This window comes from Triticum aestivum, chromosome 3D, assembly GCF_018294505.1.
Source record: "Triticum aestivum cultivar Chinese Spring chromosome 3D, IWGSC CS RefSeq v2.1, whole genome shotgun sequence".
NCBI classification, from domain to species: domain Eukaryota; kingdom Viridiplantae; phylum Streptophyta; class Magnoliopsida; order Poales; family Poaceae; genus Triticum; species Triticum aestivum.
In genome coordinates, this window is record NC_057802.1 from 185,026,698 (window position 1) to 185,047,585 (window position 20,888).

At 44.5% G+C, this 20,888-nt stretch overlaps 1 protein-coding gene across 2 annotated transcripts; it reads right to left on the bottom strand.

Moving 5' to 3' along the window:
• Positions 1 to 13,534: 13,534 nt before the first annotated feature.
• On the bottom strand, positions 13,535 to 17,349 carry LOC123078189 (uncharacterized). Of its 2 annotated transcripts, none has more exons than XR_006437183.1 (4): positions 16,963 to 17,349; positions 14,879 to 15,937; positions 14,654 to 14,801; positions 13,535 to 14,278 (listed from the first exon to the last, which is right to left on the bottom strand). XR_006437183.1 is itself a non-coding variant. In XM_044500600.1 (4 exons), the coding sequence occupies exons 1-4, from the start codon at positions 17,037 to 17,039 to the stop codon at positions 14,093 to 14,095; spliced, it is 498 nt and encodes a 165-aa protein (XP_044356535.1). In that variant the 5' UTR covers positions 17,040 to 17,336; the 3' UTR covers positions 13,535 to 14,092. The 2 variants fall into 2 exon arrangements, 1 of the variants encoding a protein (XP_044356535.1); XM_044500600.1 differs by having other exon boundaries at positions 14,879 to 14,965; positions 16,963 to 17,336.
• Positions 17,350 to 20,888: the final 3,539 nt, after the last annotated feature.

The window sequence follows — 20,888 nt, forward strand, 5'->3', positions numbered from 1 at the left end:
TTCTAAGACAAGGGTTCGTCATTAAATCAAGGAGAGGTGAGGAGGTGACTGATTGACTCAGTGACAATCCATTGAGATTTCCAAAAGATGGATTTCCACAACTATGTGAACAAGGAGATAACATTAGCTAGATCGAATGACTTGATGATGTATGCTCGAGGAAAACATACACAGTTAAACATTGGTTGAAATGTGCACCCGAAATATGGGCTAGGTAGAACGATCAATGGTCGAATGATGATTCAATAAGCCATAGACGTAGAATGAAACTATAGACCAATAACTTCAAAGCAATAGGGTTGCTAGGAGTTTAGAATTTACACATCACAGACCATTTGTCGGTATTTCAGTTAGAAACAATACGGGGACCAAGAAAGAATGGGGATGGTGAGAAGTATCACTGTACCAAGAATTCTTATGAGGTGGAGTAATCCTCACGACATTCTTGACATAAAAGATGGTAATACTCCAAGGTAGAACATATCATAAGCTAGATAGCAAGGAAATCAAGATACAACACAAAATATGAACAAGCTTGTGTTGGGGGAAGGCAAGAATGTTGTCGATGATAACACAATTCATCGAGGGGCAAGGATGGTATTTCTCATCCTGAATTTCGACACACAACTAGGAAGAAGTCAAACTGTTGACAATGATCACGACAAATTTGTCGAGAGGTTTTCAAGAAGATGTAATTGATCGACGATGACATCAAGTCAAAGGAATGATGAAAGGGAAAGGTTATTGGAACCACGGGTAGGACACAAACTCTAAATCAAGTTTGCTGTTCAAGGAGAAGTGATATGACGAGGAAGATCGACGCAAGATTAGCTCACTGTCGAAATTTGTGCCCTGGGAAGGACCAGGTAGCACAGTAAAATCGGCACGATAATGACATAGCCGAGCAGGCTAGGGATGACGTGATCGAGTACGAACTCATAAGCAAAGGAGATTACTAAGAGTTGTTTAATCGTGATGCGGACTCGATTCAGTTATCGATGTCCTTGAGTGTTTAATAACTTGGAGCCCGTGAAAAATTGGAATCAATGAGAATGTAATACTTGATGGAGAAATCATAAGAAGTTATGCAATTCCGTGATAATCTCGAGATACCAGGGGGGTAATACTCGACGACAAACCAAAGTAGAGGTTGGACTGGGGTATTGCTCTACAGAAGACAAGTGCTTAAACTTGTACGAGAAATGGTATTTAAAGGAGAACATGGTTGGAACCACGATTGCAAAAGGCCAGATCCCAGATATAAGATGAGCTTATACCAAAGGAATAATTAATTTAAGAGAAGCTTTAATGATAAGAGCTACATCGTGTCCATGGGCATGAACATAAAGTTCAAGGTCGACTCCCACTTCTCCAATGCATAACCTTTCATTCACTTCTCACTTTCGAAAAAGTTGTAGTGTTGAAATTTTATCTGGCAAAATACCAAAAGAGTACGACTCATGAAAACTTTTGAGTTCACACATATTATGGAAGGCATAGGTTCAACCCATCGGGGCATCGTGGAAACATATACCACAAGCTTCAATAGTAAATATCACCAGCTCGAAAGCAGAGCATGGTTGGCCAAATCAAGGAATAGGATTTACCAAAGGCATTATGTATCAGGGAAAGAACTTCCAAAGTGATTGAATATGAAGGACGTTGTCGGATAAAATCCAACAAGGTTCTGATGGTCCATAAAGGATCTGATGTGAGTATCGGCTCACAACCAGAGGAAGAATCAATGCAAAGACATTGGATTATAGAAACAACTGAGTAACTTAGAGCTCAATTGCAAAGGAATTATGATTTACAAAGCGAATGATCAGAAGCAGATGCTCTGATCAAGGATGGATAAGTTCAATAGACTTAGGGGCACAATCGACGACAAATTGATTGGCGAGAACCAGCTCACGTTTCAAATGACGTCTGAGCCGGAAGGATGAATTCTAGGATCTGATTGAGGATTGCGAGCATTCGCAACGAATTGAATCAACAGACTCAAAATGATAATGACAAGAGATGCCAATAAGATTACGGGACTTAAGATTAATCATAATGCAAGTAAGCAAGAATTTCAAGAGCAAAAAGGCTCCTGAGGATTTTCGGAAGATCGAATGGTATTTTGAACACTTTTGTGAAATACTTGAATCAACTGGGGATGAGCGGATACTCGGTAAGTGCAAGAATTATCCGTAGGGGTATTTAGGTGACAAAGAACAGCAAGGCAGTAAGCTCAAAGGATTCTCGTAACAACAGAGAGAATTTCGGGGTATCTTGTAATAACAAGATCAACTGGGAAACATTGTATGAATGGCGAGTATACGTGGTTATCCATAGGAGTTTATCGATGGAAGGGAATTGCAAAAGCGATGAACACAAGTTCTCGGGTTAACAGCGGAGAGTGTCTTCAGGGTCTTCACGTGCAGCAGACGATCATCAGTAATAAGGGACTCTCCAGGTGAAAGTGATAACGAGATCCTAATGTTCGATTTAGCAAAATTCATTTAACCCGAATAGGAAAGAGTTCAGAGTCCCAAAGTAAAGGTCCAGGAGAAAAAGATCCTGGTACCACCCAATGGCGACGTGGGCCCGTAAGCCACACAGCCATGTTAGTAAAAGTTTTTCAATGACTAGACTCGACTTCGGCCAGGGAGTTGGAACGGGGGATTCCTACAGGCAGTCGGCTCTGATACCAACTTGTGACGCCCCCGATTCAATCGTACACTAATCATACACGCAAACGTGTACGATCAAGATCAGGGACTCACGGGAAGATATCACAACACAACTCTAAAAATAAAATAAGTCATACAAGCATCATAATACAAGCCAGGGGCCTCGAGGGCTCGAATACAATTGCTCGATCATAGACGAGTCAACGGAGGCAACAATATCTGAGTACAGACATAAGTTAAACAAGTTTGCCTTAAGAAGGCTAGCACAAATTGGGATACAGATCGAAAGAGGCGCAGGCCTCCTGCCTGGGATCCTCCTAAACTACTCCTGGTCGTCGTCAGCGGGCTGCACGTAGTAGTAGGCACCTCCGGTGTAGTAGGAGTCGTCGGCGGCGGCGGCTGGCTCCTGGGCTCCAGCATCTGGTTGCGACAACCAGGTAGAAAGGAAAGGGGAAAAGAGGGAGAAAAGCAACTGTGAGTACTCATCCAAAGTACTCGCAAGAAAGGAGCTACACTACATATGCATGGGTATATGTGTAAAGGGCCATATCGGTGGACTGAACTGCAGAATGCCAGAATAAGAGGGGGATAGCTAATCATGTCGAAGGCTACGCTTCTGGCCACCTCCATCTTGCAGCATGTAGAAGAGAGTAGATGGTAAGTTCACCAAGTAGCATCGCAAAGCATAATCCTACCCGGCGATCCCCTCTTCGTCGCCTTGTTAGAGAGCGATCACCGGGTTGTATCTGGCACTTGGAAGGGTGTATTTTATTAAGTATCCGGTTCTAGTTGTCATAAGGTCAAGGTACAACTCCGGGTCGTCCTTTTATCGAGGGACACGGCTATTCGAATAGATAAACTTCCCTGCAGGGGTGCACCACATAACCCAACACGCTCGATCCCATTTAGCCGGACACACTTTCATGGGTCATGCCCGGCCTCAGAAGATCAACACGTCGCAGCCCCACCTAGGCACAACAGAGAGGTCAGCACGCCGGTCTAAATCCTATGGCGCAGGGGTCTGGGCCCATCGCCCATTGCACACCTGCACGTTGCGAACGCGGCCGGAAGCAGACCTAGCCTAGCAGGCGTTCCAGTCCAATCCGGCGCCTGCCACTCAGTCGCTGACGTCACGAAGGCTTCGGCTGATACCACGACGTCGAGTGCCCATAACTGTTCCCGCGTAGTTGGTTAGTGCGTATAGACCAAATGGCCAGACTTAGATCAAATACCAAGATCTCGTTAAGCGTGTTAAGTATCCGCGAACGCCGACCAGGGCCAGACCCACCTCTCTCCTAGGTGGTCTCAACCTGCCCTGTCGCTCCGCCACAAAGTAACAGTCGGGGGCCGTCAGGAACCCAGGCCCACCTCTACCGGGATGGAGCCACCTGTCCTTTCAGCCCCCTCATCAGAATCACTTGCGGGTACGCAACGAGCCGACCCGACTTTAGTCACCACATGTGTCATGTATAAAAAGTATATAGTATATACCCGTGATCACCTCCCGAAGTGATCACGGCCCAGTAGTATATCATGGCAGACGGACAAGAGTCTAGGGCCACTGATGGAACACTAGCATCCTATACTAAGCAGTAGGATAGCAGGTAAGGGTAACAACTGTAGCAACAATGACAGGCTATGCATCAGTATAGGATTAACCGAAAGCAGTAACATGCTACACAATTCTAATGCAAGCAGTATAGAGAAGGAATATGCGATATCTGGTGATCAGGGGGGGCTTGCCTGGTTGCTTTGGCAAGAAGGAGGGGTCGTCAACACCATAGTCGTACTGGGTAGCAGCGGCGTCGGTCTCGGTGTCTAACGAGAGAAGAGGGGGAAGAAACAATAAATATAATGCAAACATAAGCATGACGATGGAAGACATGTCAATGCGCGGGGCTAGGTGTGCCCTAACGCGGTAGGAGGTGGTATCGACGAAGGGGGGAAACATCCGGGAAAGTATTCCCGGTGTGTCGCGTTTTCGGACAGATGAACCAGAGAGGGAAAGTTGCGTGTGTGCTATGCTAGGGATGTGTGGCGGATGAACGGGCTGCGTATCCGGATTCGTCTCGTCGTTCTGAGCAACTTTCATGTACAAGGTTTTTCCATCCGAGCTACTGTTTATTTTATATTGATTTTAAATGATTTACATCACTTTTTAGCATTTATTTAATTATTTTAATCCAACATTATCCAGAACAGTGCACGCTGACATCAGCCTGACGTCAGCAGTCAACAGAGGCGTTGACTGGTCAACTGACGTGTGGGTCCCGTTTGTCATAGCCAAAGTTTAACTAAACATAATTAATTAGTTAATTAATTATTAGGTTATCTAATCAGAGTTAATCAGGTTAATTTAACAGATCTAATTAAGTTAATTAATTACTTAATTAATTTATTTATTATTATTTTTATTCTTCTCTTCTTTTTTTAACAAAGGGGCGTGGGGCGGGGGGGCCCCACTGGGCAGTGGCCCATAGGTCCAAACGGGCACGGGCGAACGGGCAATGGGCGCTGCCCGATCGGCGCACGCCCAAGGGCGCTCGGGCGTGGGCGCACGGCGACTGTGGTCGCGGCCGGAGCAGCGGGGCTGCAAGGGGGGGCGAGCGGGGGCGCACAGCAGTAGAAGCCAGGGGCGGCGGCGACGGGCGGTGACCGGGGAGGAGCAGGGGAAGCGGGCAGCAAGGCGGAGCAGGGCGAGGGAGGCGCGGGCGCGGCAAGGCCGCGGTGAGCGCAACGAGCGGCCAGAGTGGTGGCCGCGGCGGGCGCTGGCGCTCGCCTGTGCGGGACGAGGCCGCGGCGAGTGAAGCGGCAGAGCGAGGCGAGGTTCGGGCGTGCGCGCGGGGGAGCACGCCGGGCGGGGCGGGGCGCGACGATGCAGGGACGAGCGAGAGACGAGGAGAGGGGGGCTCACGAGGGGAAGTAGGGGACTGGGCAGCGGGGCTCGTGGTGGGGGGACGTGGACGTCGCGACGGAGATGAAGCAGGCCGGCGAGGGAGTCCGGGCGGCGATGGACGAGGGCGAGGCGATGCGGCGTCGCGGCGAGGCGGTACCGGGCGGCGTCGGCGGCCTCCTCCTCTCGATCCCGATCCAATCGGGAAAGAGGGGGAAGATATTTCGAGGGGGGAGGAGTGGGGTGTCGGTGGGTTACGGGGAGGGGAGGAGGCCTAGTAGGCCAGGGGGTGCGGGAGTGGGTCGGCTGGGCCGACTGGCTCCTTCGGCCAACTGGGCCAAGACCCAGTCGGGGAGGGGGGGTTGTCTTTTATTTCTTTTAATTATTTCCTTTACTGTTTTCATTTAAAGTTTCTTTTATTTTAGTTTTATAAAATACCCAGTCAGCACCTAAATTAGTATTGCTAATCAGTCCACTGCCACAATTATTTTGGCACACTACTAATTTAGTTTTATTATTATAACTTTATAAAAGGCGTCTAATTATTTGTTTTTGCGGTCATTTCTATTACTTTAGTGCATTTAAATATTTTATTAAAAGATAATTTATCCACCAACATTTACTAAGGATTATTTGACACATTAGGAACAATTTAGTTTTGACTTTTGAAAACTTTAATTGTTGAACTTAAATTCAAATTTTGAATATGAATCGTTTCGAACTAACGCGAGATTATCAACAGTAAGCTGAGGTGACATGGCATCGTTAACGTGGGGTTACTGTAGCCTAATTATCCGGGCGTCACAATACACCTGGGTACTTATTCCGCTACTTGTAGTTCGTTGCTTAGGAAACTCCTCAAGTTGGATTTCCTCAATGACGAATTTGTAAAAATCGCCTATCCCCCCCCCCCTCTAGTCGATATAATGCACTTTCAGTTATGTCCTCCTCCATTGTCGTCTGCAGCACCGACGGATCATTCTGTTTGGCTAGCGTTTACTAGTGGTACGGTGGATGGGTGCGGCTATAGTTCTTCCCGTGATCCAAAGCATGTTTTTTTGGGCGGGATTTCAGTTTAGGGTTTTGGGCCGTGAAGTTGGGGAATTCGGGTAAAAGTTAGGGTTCATCTTTGGCTGGTTCTTCTGGCCAAAATGCACGCTTTTGGGCAGTGTTTTGAAAATGCATGCCCAATTTGGCCTAGGGTTCTGTTTTATGGTTCAGATTGTCTAGTAGAGCACATGTTTGTAGTTCTAAAAAACCGAATTTGTAGTTGTAGCAGACAATGTAGGTCACAACTTCACATAAGTTTTGCAATACTATTGAGAATCATGTTTAATAATGTGACTACAACAGTACTTTACTAAATTTGTATAGTTAACTTTGAAGATGCAGTTAACTAAATTCAGTTAGGAAGATGCTTACTATTGTATAGTGAACTCTGCTTTACTGTATTTGTTCAGTTAAGTCTTATTGTTCAGTTCATTAGTCAAAATTCATTTTCCTATTGTTGTTGTTTGAGTTGTGTTCATGCTTGCTAAAAATTTATTCTTTGAAGATGCAGTTAACTGAAAAAATTCAGTTAACTGATCAGTAGCTTGCAAAATGCAGTTAACTGAGTCAATTCATATATCTTGAAGATGCAGGTATCTGAATTTATTCAGTAAACTGCATTATTTTAGTTAACTGAATTTGGTCACTGTACATCAGTTATGTTGAAGATGCAGCTAACTGAATTTGTTCAGTTTACGTCCAAGATGCACTTAACTCAATTTTCAGTAAACTGAATTTATTCACTAAAATGAATTCACATTCTAAGATGCAGTTTACTTTATTGGTGAGTTATGTACTATTGTTGTTTGAGTTTCCTTATGCTTTTGCTTACATTATGCACTTTCTGGCTGCAGTTTGTGAGTGGACACCCCTTTCTTTACACTGGAACTTGAGCATGGTGGACTTTTTTTGGAGCAAGAAATAACATGCAGTACTATTATCCTTCTGTGGAGGTGCTTGACTATGTTGATGCTGGCACATTCTCATATGCAGCCATTGAAGAGCACCTGCTATGGTTGGAATATCCTGTGAATGAGCACACACTTTATTGGTGCAGACCTGACAAAACAATTTCAGATGGTATGGTGAGAATTAGAGGTGATGAGGATGTGCAGCACATGATCACAACTAGTAGTCAGCATAAAGTGCTTGCAATAATGGTTGACCATACAGATTTCATTAGTAATTTCAGGGAAGATTTGATATTGACAGTGCCAACAGTTCATAGTTCTGTCAGCATGGGCAGCTCAAATGTTGTTGCAGCCAGTGCAGCATCTTCTCACAGCCTCATTTCAGTCAATGTTGAAAATCCCATTTTAGAGGTGGCAGCAGATAACACAGAAGCAGAGAATTTGCTTGGTAATGGAATAAAAACAGAGAATTTGCTAACCGATGGTGCAGCAACAGATAACTTGCTGACAGATGGTGGAGCGGCAGAGAACTTGCTGACTGATGGTGCAGAGGATGCAATGCTCTTAGATTCAGAGTTCAATGATAGTGATTATGACATAGAGATGATGATTTATATGAAGATAACATTGATTTTGATGTTCATGAACAAGCTGAGCCAGTTGAGGAAGAGGTGGAGCCAGATATGTACTTGATGATGAAGATCTGAACCTCTCTGTAGAAGAGCAATAGCAACTGAAATACAAGTTCAAAGCTTTCAATTCTAAGGTGGACATGAAGTCCCCTGTATTTAAAGTAGAGATGGTATTTGCTGATTTGGTTGAGCTGAGGAAAGCTCTTACTACATATTCTATAAGGAATAGAGTGCAAATCAAGAAGTTGAAGAATGATAAGGTTAGATTAGAGGTTGTTTGCCAGAGAGGTTGCCCATGGCTGCTTAAAGCTGGCAATGACAACATGACTTGAGGATTTGTCATCAAGGCCTACTATGGAGAGCATGTCTACGAGAAAAAGTGGAAGTTGAAGGATTTGACAACCAAGTTTCTGTGCAGGTTTTACTTGGATGAGTTCAGAGATGACCAGTAGATGTCACTTGGAACATCTTCAAGGAAAATTACTAAGGAATTCAATTTTACTCCTAACAGATGGAAGCTTGCTAGGGCTAGAAAGCAAGCACTTAATGAGATCCATGGTGATGAGGAAGAGCAATTCAGTAGGCTTTGGGAATATGAACATGAATTAAGGTGCAAAAACCCAGGGTCTACATTTCTGCTGACAACTACACCAGTCAAGGATACAAAATTTCCATTAGGCAGGAAATGTTTGAAAACATTGTATTAGTCATATGATGCATGTAAGAGAGGGTGGCTAAAGGCTGCACGCCAATTATCTTCATAGATGGTTGTCACATGAAAACAAGGTTCAAAGGAGTGTTGCTGAGTGTTGTTGGTATTGATCCCAATGACTACATATTCCCAATTGCAATGGGCTGGGTGGAAGTTGAATGCAAGGTGCATGGGAGTGGTTTCTGACCACTCTCAGAGATGATCTGAACATCACTAACACTGCTCCTTTCACAATTATGAGTAACAAGCAGAAATGATCAATAAATGCAGTGCACAAAGTTTGACCAAATTCAGAACACAGGTTTTGTGTCAGGCATATTTACGAAATTTTTAATGAGAAGCACAAAGGAGAGGTACTAAAGCAAGACTTGTGGGAAATTGCAAGATCACCAAACAAAGTGAAGTGGGGAGTAAACTGTCAGAAAATGGATGATCATAGCTCAGCTGCTTTCCACTAGACTGAAAGACTAGAGTGGAAGACTTGGTGCGAAGCATTCTTCAGTGAACTTCCCAAATGTGACATCCTGCTTAACACTAACTCTGAAGTTTTTAACAGGTAGTTTGATGATCACTTTCCTAAATTGCTTTGATTTTAAGAATAACCTATATGTACTGCTAATTATCATATCATACTAACTTGATTTGTTCCAATCTGTTTGCAGCTACATCCTTGAGGGCAGAGAGATGGCAGTGCTCAGCATGCTTGAATACATTTTCTATAAGATGATGAACATGATTGTTAGTAAAAAAAAGAAGCCATAGAAAAGTGGATAGGCTAAAGAATATGTCCCAAGATCAAATAGAAGTTAGGTAAGAATACAGAGTTTGTTGCAAACTGCCATGTAAGAGAAGCTGGCCGGCAAATCTTCAGAGTTCAGTCTGGTAACAATAGCTACACCGTGGACCTTTGCTTGCACTCCTGTGATTGCAGGAGATGACAGTTATTTGGAGTACCATGTGGCCATTGCATAGCATGTTGTAGGGAGGAGAGAATTGACCCAGAGACAATGGTTCATGACTGCCATACTGTTCAGACATATCTCCAAGCATATGGAAAACTCTTGTCCCCCTTGTAGACCCAAAGGAGTGGGAGAAATAGAATGGGTATAACGTGCATCCATGAGTGTTCACCAAATAGTTGGGTAGGCCCAAGAAAAATAGGAAGAAGACCCCAGAGGAGAAGCTCAAGAATGGTGTTAGGGTTTTGAACAAAAAAGGTGTTACAATGCACTGCTCTATTTGTGGGAGAGTTGATCACAACAGGAAAGGGCACTACAGATGGCAGGAGGCTCTCATTGAAGAAGGGGTAGAGGTTGTTGATCACAACTATGATGACCCAACATTTCTTTAGGTACATGCATTTTACTTCATTTAAGTGGATTTCAATGCATTTAACTGAATTTTACTGCATTTAACTGACTTTTATTGCATTTAACTGAATTTCACTGCATTTATCTGACTTTTAGTGCACTTAACTGAATTTGACTGCACTTAACTGAATTTTACTCCATTTTACTGAATTTTACTACACTTAACTGACTTTGACTGCACTTAACTGAATTTTACTGCACTTAACTGAACTTTACTGCATTTAGCTAAATTATGTTGTACTTATCTGAATTTGTGCAGAACATCTTCCCTAACCAGTCAGATCCTTTGTTGGATCCAAGTGAAACACCATTCAGTATGGTCTACAACATGGCTCAGAGAGAAATTGCAAGAAGAGCACCTCAAAGGGTTCATGGGCCACTGCCTGAGCAATCTGCATTTGTTGCTGCTACTGGTGCTGCAATACCTCAGCCAAGGGTTACTACAGAAATGAACATAGGTAGATAGACAAGGGCAACCACAGTAGCTGGTAGATGAGAAGGATCTCAAGCTTCTGGTAAGGGAAGAGGAAGAAAAGGACAAAGAAATCCATATGCAGGAAGAGGCAGAGGGGCAAATGCAGCTGCAAATGCAGGGAGAGGAAGATGGTCAAATAAAGTTGCAGGCAGATGTGTTGTTGCACATGCAGGGAGAGGAAGAGGGTCAAATGCAGTTGCAGGCAGAGGTGCTGCTGCAAATGCAAATGCAGGGAGAGGCAGGGCAGTTCCATTTGCAGGGAGAGGAGTAGCAGTTCCATTTGCAGGGAGAGGAGGATCAGCAAATGCATATGCTTGGAGAGGAGGAGCATTTCAGTTTGTAGGGAGAGGCAGAGCAAATGTTCCATATGCAGGATTTAGATGGCTTCTATTTGTAGATGAGAGGACAATTCCTGATCTCAATGCTCCTCCTGATGATTTGGTGGCAGTTATTGTCTGCCATTCTTTTTTGTTAAGGCCTACAGTAACTTAAATTATTGACTGGCCTTTTTTGATAGGCAAACAGTGGCTTACATTGCCTATATTTTGATGGCGAATAGTGGCTCACAATGGCATTCATTGCCCTTTTGTAACTAAATATTATGATGCATTGCAGTGCTTTAGTTAATGTTGGTTGTTACATGGATGCAGTAATAGTTATTCAGTTAACTGATGTAGTAATCTGAAGATGCAGTTAACTGCATATGCAGTAAACTGAGAGTAATAGTGATTTAGTTAACTACAAATTCAGTTAACTTCAAATGTAGTAAACTCAAGATCCAGTTAACTGCAAATGTAGTAAACAGAAGATTCAGTTAACTGCAAATTTAGTTAACTGAGTTTTTACTAGCTAAGTAGAATACTGCAAATGTGATAACTATTTATGATGGTGTACTATAAATAACTGAATTGCAACTGTTTTTACTGGTGCAAATAACTAATTTCCAGTCAAGGGAAATTTTGAAAATGTAAACCCAAAAAAATGGCCATGGGTCTCGAACCCAGGACCTGTCGTTTGTAACAGTGAGTCAATTGCCAGTGGGTAGAAGTAGTACTTTGTTCTAACACTACTACTTCGACTAATTATTATCCCTCTTGGCAATACTACAGCCTATTGTGCGCTACAGCTACTGTGCGGCGAGCGTGCGTTGCAAAGCGGTGGCCGTTTCGATTTCCGAGGCATTAATACGTGTCCACCCACCGCCCTACCCCCACTCACGTCTCCTCACACTCCCACCGTTCCCCACTGCCCACTCCCAACTCCCCTGAGCAAACCCTCACCGACCGCCACAGTGCCGCCGACGCCATGGACAACAGCCTCAACTGGCAAAGGGACATAGAAGATCTCGCCGGCGACAACTAAGAAATCCGCGCGTAGTACAGAGAGATCGCGGGGTGGTTCCCAAGCATCGAGATGATGTGTAACCACGCCCACGGCCTTGTGAAGGTGATGATGGATTCAGAAAAGGCCTGTGCCTTCCCCGGCGGCCGTCGCATACCTCCGGCGACCATCCTGCTGTGAGCAATGCAGGAGGTGCAGCGCTCCACTGACCCCAAGCAGCAGGCACGTTGGTGGATGTACCCCTCCACCAACACGCCGCCGGTGTAGCCCGACCGTGCCTGGGTTGCCTCCAGGATGGAGCACGTCCACGACGCCGTGCTGGCCAGCCCCGCGCCCGTCATTACAAGGTATTGGGCTCGCCGCAACCCTGTTGACCTCGGGCCAGACGACGAGTCATCGGACTCCGAGTACACGCAGATGGACTCCGACAACGACTCTGGCTACGCGCCGGACGACGATCCATTCAGCGATGATGAGCACGAGGTCATCGTCCTCTCAGACGACGAGACTAAGGTGTAGCTAGTTGGGCCGGCCGTCGACGCCAAGGAGGGGGACAAGGACCTCCCAATCAAGGTCAATGAGCTGCCTGATCTTCCAGATCAGCCTCATGTCGTCTTCGTCAAGGAAGAAGACCAGGAGGAGGTGCAGGCGCAGGCACAAGGTGATGCCAAGAAGAAGAAGAAGAAGGCAAAGAGGCCATCTACAATGTAGGTGCACCGTTCAGAGTGCATCAAGAAGATGAAAGAGTGAAGCTGCAGATGATGGACATCATTCTGCTACTTAGGTGTTCTGGTTAGCTGATGAAGATGATCTTTAGGTATGCTATTTATATTCCAGCATATAAGTTAGTTGTATTGTCTGAACAAGTTCTTTAGGTATGTTGTGTATATTTTAGCATATAAGTTAGTTGTATTTTGGCAATGTTGATTATCTGTAATGAAGTGGTTTGCTGAAAGACACTTTATCATCATCCATGCTATGTTATATGTGAACATGTTTATGTTGCATTGCCTTGTTAGAATTGTTACTCTGAAATGCTTTTACTATCGGCCATATTGGCCTTCAATGTTTCTGTGTGCATGTGGTATGTTGGCTACAACATGCAGCAATGTGTACTGCAATCTAAAAATAGCATGCAACAGTGAGTAGCATGCAACAATATGTACTAAATATGCTACATTGTACAAAAATAGCATGTTTTCATTAGTTAAGTAATAGTTCACTAATCCAAAAGTTGAGTTAACTGAATATTATAATAAAATGAATCTTCAGTTAACTGAATCTTCAGTGTAGTGCAAATGCAGTTAACTAAATCTTCAATAAACTGCATCTTCAGTGTACTACACATTAAGTTAACTGAATCTTCAGTGTAGTGCAAATGCAGTTAACTGAATGTACTGCAAATGGAGTTAACTGAAGCTGACTGATAGCACTGTCAGATATTCAGTTATCTGGCAACATTCGAAAAACTGTTAACACTTTGGAACATTTAGTTAACTCAGAATAGTGATACAAATTTAGTTAACTAAAAACAGTCATACAAATTCAGTGCATCAGATAATTATGTCATACAAATTAACCAAGTTCAATAAAGAAGTATGACTAATTAATAGCTCCAACTTAAGGCGGCATTACAACAACAATGAATTACTCAAATTCATCTAAGATCTCCTTCACCCTCCTTATCTTGCTCTTGGTCTCCTCCTTATGCCTGAATAAATCACCAATCATGTACTCTAGTTTCTTCTTCTCCTTCTTCAACTCATCCCTCTGTGACACCACTTTGTCCATCTCTTCCTTCAATTTGTCCCTCTATTGCATCAACTTGTCCCTCTCTTGCATCATCTGATCCCTCTCTTTCTCTGCCTTAGCCCTCACCACCTGATGAATGATAGTGGTAGATTTATCAGATATCTTCTTCTTCTCAAGCTCTTGCTTTAGGTCAGAAAGAGCAAGTTGGGTGCTGCCCAATTGGACAATTTTCTGCTCCTTGTCAGCCACCATCTTAGCAAAATCTAGTTTAAAAAACCTCAGATCTTTTTCCATCTTTTCCTTCTCTCCCAATATCTTAAAGTTTCTTTAGCATTAACTACATTCTGCCTGAGCCTTAGCTTGTTCTCATCTTCATACATGCCCCAAATCCTAGCTAGACTCATCTTCAGAGTGGCAGGCCATTCAGGGTCAACCCACTCCACATAGGTGCATTTAGGTATTTCCTACCAATTAAGAAAGAAACAATTTCAGATAAATGAAAAAATTCAGATAACTAAACAAATTTCAGTGAAATGAGGAAAAACAGTTATAGATTGACAGTAAAAAGCTTGGAGCATTATTGATCTACTCTAACAACATAACTTGGGGAACTAAATTAATTGCATTGTCAATTATTCAATGGAGTTACAACACTATGGCACAACAACATAATATCAATTCTTAGCATAACCAAAACTTCTGCAGAAAATAGATAAGAACATATAGCATCCACAATACATGCCACATTCTAAGTTTATACAGATCACATGTCCACTTAGATGGCACTACACAGTTAGATGACACATTCCAAGTTCGCATTTAACTATAGATCTACTCACCTTTTGTGCACAAGCAAGGAACCTCCTTCCACTGTCAACTGAATCAAAGGACACAAACTTCTCACAGACAGATTGGTGTTCACATCTAGCTGCAAGATCTGGAGCAAGGCCTCTCCATTCATAGCAGAAAATGGTGGCAGGAGCAGGCCTAAAACATATTCTTGTCAGCAAAATTCCCCATTTTTTCCCTAACCCTACCTGCCTGAGGTATAGTGACTAACTAACCTCACTTGTGAGAGAGTAGTCGTTCGACGACGAGCTGGATCCTTCACTCCAAGATACCATGACAGCGGGTTGTATGGCGGCGGCGAGCTAGACAGCGGCAACGACGAGCAGGGGAAGGGAAGCGACCAAGTAGAGAGGTGAGTGGAGGGGGGAGTGCTGCCGACCGGATTCCGAACGAATATAGCCACACTGTTAATTCAGGTGGTGTACTGCGGGTTGATAAGGGCTATAGGCAGGGGGCAAATTGCAAAATGCGCGGCATTGAACGGCCTAGCTGACCCGGCTCCACTTGGCGAGCTGTGATTGGCCCAGGACCAAACTTGCACCTCCATGACAAGTTCTAGGACAAAATAATCAGCTTTTGCAAGTTTTATGACCTAACCATCACATGGAGGACAAGTTCAAGGACCTGCGGTGCTATTACCTCAACATCTAAACTATGTATGCAAATCAATCGCTAGTAGTGCGCACACGATTACATGTGTACACGATTAAATTGCAGTGTATTACATGATCATGCCGACAAGCACATGCATGTGGAAGATTTAAGGGCATGTACAATGAAGGCAACACCTTGGTGCTGCCCCAGCCATCCACATAGATAAATTTGAATGAAGCTATTGTTGTATGCCACTATCGCCCAATGGAAGCTACTCTATTTGATGTCATTATCTTACTTTTTCTCTCTCACCCCCTTTCCAACACATGAAAACTCCACTACATTTAAACAATACCAGCATCCATTTGAATCAACACTATCAAAAAGCATACAGACTGAAAGTTATCAAACAACTTGAGTTCCAAACAAAAATCAGCACTCTTGATATGCAAACAGTGTCAACAAGTATGTCTTGTCCATGACACTGCAAAATCCCATAGTAACAGAATAATCTTAGGGTTTCCAAATACTCATAAAGGAAAGATTTGTAAACACAAAAAGCAAATTTTAGACTGAATTTGTTGTTGTATCCTTTGATTCTTCTCATTCCAAAAACTCTCACATCCTCTACACTTCCTGGCACATGAAACCCGCTTTTGTTGCACATATATGTAGAACATCTACATGAGAAGCAAGACACAATTTAGAGTATAATAACAAACATGTCGAAAACATAGATTTTTTTCTAAGTTGGCCATTTGGTTTGGCTACAGCATTTCCTGTTAAATTTGCATGAAGCAACTGACAATAGTACAAGTATCCTGCTGTAGTGCAACTACAGTTTCAAAAACTACAGGTGAGTTTTATAGCACAACCATCATTTTAATTAAAAAATAGCATTTCAAAAACAATAGTGCAGATTTTTGGGTACAACACAGTGCAGATTTCAGGGTACAGTGCAGATTTCTGAGTACAGTGCATATTTCAAAAACAATAGTGCAGATTTTTTGTGGAACATATACGTGGACTTCCTAACGAACACATGCAGATTCTAGCACTTGTTTCTAAAGTACATCAAGTGGTACTTTCTGAAGACGCGGATGATTATGAAACTGTAACCCTGCATTAGGTATGTGTTCTAAGTTCTTAATCCTAACAGGCGAGGATCCTACTGCTGCAACATGCATCCACACACGGTGCTTCAGAAGAAAAATATGGGGACTTCCACAAGCATAGCCTCCTGATCCAAATAATTGAACCGAGTTCGCAGCACAGTGGAATCAATCTGGTTCTTGAAAAGAAGCTATTTACCGAATAATCATAAATCTCCAGAATCCATCAAACCCAAGCTTAGTTTACTGAACCGGTGCTGATAATTGCTCCTGGAGATGGATTCTAACTACTAGCTTCTGCACATGTACTAAATAATATGATTTTCTACCCGCAACTGCAAAGTGCAGAGTAATAGCACGAATCTAACACGTTTCTCTCAGGGATTAATAAGAAGAAATAGATGGGGATTTCTACAAGCATGTCCACCTTATCCAGATTAATTGAATCTAAATCACAGGATAGGGAATCGATCTTGTTCTTGGAACAAATCACCAGAATCCATCAAACCCTAGCCTAATTTACTGAACCAATCTGAATCAAATCAATCTGGCCATCAACACAAGAGGAGGTAGGGGAAGAAGTAGTGTCATACCTTGGACGGAGAGCTCGAATCGATGATGTCGACGGTGGGCTGAGGACGAGGGTACGCCGCCTTCTCCTCTTATTCATGCGTGGCGCCTCCACTGCCCTGGTTCGCGCGCTTCCCTTCTCCCGTTCCCGCGCTTCCCTTCTCGTTTGCGCCCTTGCGCCGCCGGCTTTTGTTGGGTCTGCGCGATCCTGCGGGGAGTGGAGCGACCGATCCCACACGGTGTCGCCCGAGCGGTCGCCTCGTTGCGTTCGTCACAGAGGAGGCGAGCTCTTCTGCAGGAGACCGCTTTGCTGTGCAGGCGATAGGTTTGACGGACGTGGCAGCGGGTAGGTTGATGTGGCGGCTGGGCACCAGTACAGACTGGAGCATGGCCATGCCCTCATGGTGATTTCAAGCGTGTTTAACAATGCCACATGAGATGTTGTCAGCCTACCGCTAGACTAGGACGCCGAGGAGGGCATTGTGTTGTCTGTGTCCGAGGGGCATCGGTGGGCCCTGACAGATGTACGTTCTGTCATAGATGCCTTTGTCCCACGACATGTTTGGACCATGTCTGTAGCATGGTTGCCGCCCACGTCGTTCTAGATCTACCTAGCTAGGTTACATTTTAATGTTCTCAAACTTTGTAGCTTCCTATATAGTTTCTTGCACTACTGCAGGATGCTGCTAACGAACACTAAGATCAGAGACCCTTTGAAGAAACTATGTGCGATGCATTAATCGCAAACGGTGATGTAAAAAACCGTCAAAAAGATGCAAAACGTTTGCGATGGAGGGTACATCAAACAGGATTCAGATTTTATTTGCGTGTACGATGCTGGGCATACGGTTGATCCAGACGAACTGTTTGCGATTAGACAGAACAACAGAAACGGATAGCCATATCAATGTGTGTGCGATATACGACATACAGTTCGCTTCGATGAACGGTTTGCTATTAGGGAAAGCAACAGAAACGGTCAGCCAGATCAAGGTTTGTGTGATATACGACATACGGTTCACTCGAATGAAATGTTTTCGATTAGGGAAGAGAACATAAACGGTTCAACTTAACAAGATGTGTGTGATACGCGACAAACATGCCCGAAGGTTAATTTGAGAACAAGTACACAGAGGTTAATTTCACATACATGACTTATAAGTTTCACATAAATCATATCACTTTTTTGGAAAACATTTAATTGCGTTGAATGTATATAGTGCTCCGTCCTATTAATTGAATTAACCTCGAGGTCCATGTTTTGTAAACATGTCGTAAAGTAACGGGATAGACCTTCATTCAAGCCAATCAACATGTGTGCAAAAAACAAAAAATATCAAAAAGTAACGAGATAGACCTTCTTCAAGCCAATCAACATGTGTTCAAAAAACAAAAAAGTCAAAAATTACAAAACAACGACCTCGAGGTTAAATCAACTAATAGGAGGGAGCACTATATACATTTAAGACAATTAAATGTTTCAAGTGACCAATCCCATCAGTTAATTTAACATCGTGGCCACTTCCCATTCGGTCACCCATCTGATAACTACTCAAGCCTCAGCACGGTTAACTTGGGAGTTCTGTTAGATGAGCTATCGGTAGGGAAGCTGGTCCTTGCTGTTGTAGGATCCCTCTTTTGCATTCTTTATTGCGCACCCAGATGACCGACTGTTGCCACCCAATGGTCAATGTCACGTCCCCCGCGAATGTAGAAGCTTTCCTCCATTGGATCAGTGGCAAACAGTTAATCAAGAGGAACTGTTTGCGATGATGCAGAACAACAGAAAATGGGCAGCCAGATGAGGGTGTGTGCGATATACGGCATACAGTTCGCTAAAATGAACTGTGTGTGATTAGGCAACACAGTAGAAAAGGTTCAACTTAACAAGATGTGTGTGATACGCCGTAGAGAGCGGTCGTGTGCTACTACCGTCGTCTTGGTCTATTAGTCCCCTTTATATTCTGTGCCATATTTTGACCTTAAATTTAACCAACAAAATGTTAATGCATGTTACAAAAATTATACAATTGGAAATTATGTTCAAATACGAATCCAACGATATAAACTTTGGCGACATGCATTTGTATTTTATTAGTTAAATCCTACTTATAAACCAGGATGGGGGTATAGTAGGTAATTAAATCGCAAAGGTTTTTTTATTAACCGTATGTGTACGTGTCCTTTCATCCTCCTCTCGCACGTCTTGTCACCCCGCTACCGCAGACGGCTTCGAGCGCTAGCTTGAGCAGCGCACGGGGGTGTTCTTTTGGCCAAACGGTTGTGAGCCTGTTCCCGCGCAACCGCGCAGGTTCCCGCGCAAGCTTCCCGCCCGACTCGGTGAAATCCTCAAAATCCCAATTCTTACGAGCCTACTATATAAACCCTCACGGCCCGGCGAGTCCTGCGTCGCATTTTCCCCTCCCTCCCTGTAGCTTATCTCGTCTGCTTCTCCCACAATCGCCAATGGCACCGGTCCGTCGTCGTCGCTCAGCCACTCCGCCGTCATCAGAGGACAGCTCTAGCTGGGAGGCTACACCGCGACGGCGGCGCAGTCCCCGTCGTAGTGTAGTGCGTGTGGCGTCCCTGGTGGGTGTATGCGGAACACCCACCACACGCTCCGCCGTCGCTGCCAGTTGACAGCTATTGCCGGCCGCCATTGCTGCCACACCACCGTCGAAAGCCAGGGCCATCGCCCGCTCCGCCGCCGTGGCCCGAAGCCGAGAGGTGGTCGTCGTGGCCGCCACCCCACTGCCGGCCACCGTGGCCATCCCCCGCTCCGCCACCCCGGCCTGAAGGCGGGAGGTGGTGGTCGTGGCCACCACCCCATCATCCGTCGCCGTGGCCGCTAGCCCACCGTCGACCGCCGGGATCATCACCCGCTCCGCCACCGCCGCCCGAAGGAGGGAGGCGGAGGTGGAGGCCAGCACGTGCGTCAGCGACCTTGCGCGCTACATCGAGTTTCTGCGGGAGGAGGAGGAGGAGCGCCTCGTCGAGCAGGCAAAGAGCCTTACCACAGTCGTGGCCGCAGCACACGCCGACACAGAGGTGAGGAATCAAGACATCTACGAGCAGTCCGACCACTTCGAGAGGGGTCATCTGGATTGGCAGAGGGCATCCGATGTGAGCGTCGCTGAAGGTGCAACAGTGGCATGCACCGTATTTCAGTTGTCCAGCTCGTCGGTAGGCTCCTCCTCCTCTTCCTCTTACCAAGCACGCTCGGTATAGGAGAGGCTGCCGGAAGTAGTACACAACCCCTCTGTAGTAGTAGTATTTAGGGGCTATTTTGTCCAGTTCATCTGACTATAGATATGGTGGAACTGTACAACGTACTTAAAATTAGCTAATATATATAGTTGAACTAGCTATTTCAGTACGTGGTTGGCAACAGTTGGGGAAAATTTTGGTCGGTTCAGCTGTCGAGTTGAACTGTTTGTATAAATTAAGAACGACTGCTTAATCTATGAATGAAATCTATGCTTAATTACTGAATTTCAGTTGCAAAAATTAGATACTGCTAGTGATTTTTAGCCGCATATTTTGACAAATCGCAGTGTTACAAGGATTGACAAATGGCAATGTTACTAGATCAATAAATGTCAATCTTTCCAGTTTGACAAATGGCAATATACCCAATATGACAGATGCAAATCTTACCAAATTGTTTGTACGTGGTTGCACACGGGGCATCCGAAAAAATCGTTTGCGTTGAAGGGAGGTACAAATCCTGCTTGCCAGATTTTCTCTTGGCTTAGCGCCGAAGTCTCGCTTTGCATACCTTATTCAATCTGAACCGTTTGCATTGAAGAGATGCACAAATCCTGTGCGGCGAATTTTCCCTTGGCTTACTGCGGAAGACCATAGCTCTCACTTTGCATACATGTGCTCTATCTAAAACGTTTGCGATGAAGAGCTGCACAAATCCTGCTCGGCACATTTTCCCTTGGCT

What these genes read in the sequence shown, in the direction of transcription:
- LOC123078189 (XM_044500600.1), bottom strand. Translation starts at nt 17,039, where the DNA reads ATGAATAAGAGGAGAAGGCGGCGTACCCTCGTCCTCAGCCCACCGTCG. An exon ending in ACTACTCTCTCACAAGTGAG is followed by an intron (nt 14,802 to 14,878) that starts GTTAGTTAGTCA and finishes AATATGTTTTAG; the next exon opens with GCCTGCTCCTGCCACCATTT. An exon ending in TCCTTGCTTGTGCACAAAAG is followed by an intron (nt 14,279 to 14,653) that starts GTGAGTAGATCT and finishes CTTAATTGGTAG; the next exon opens with GAAATACCTAAATGCACCTA.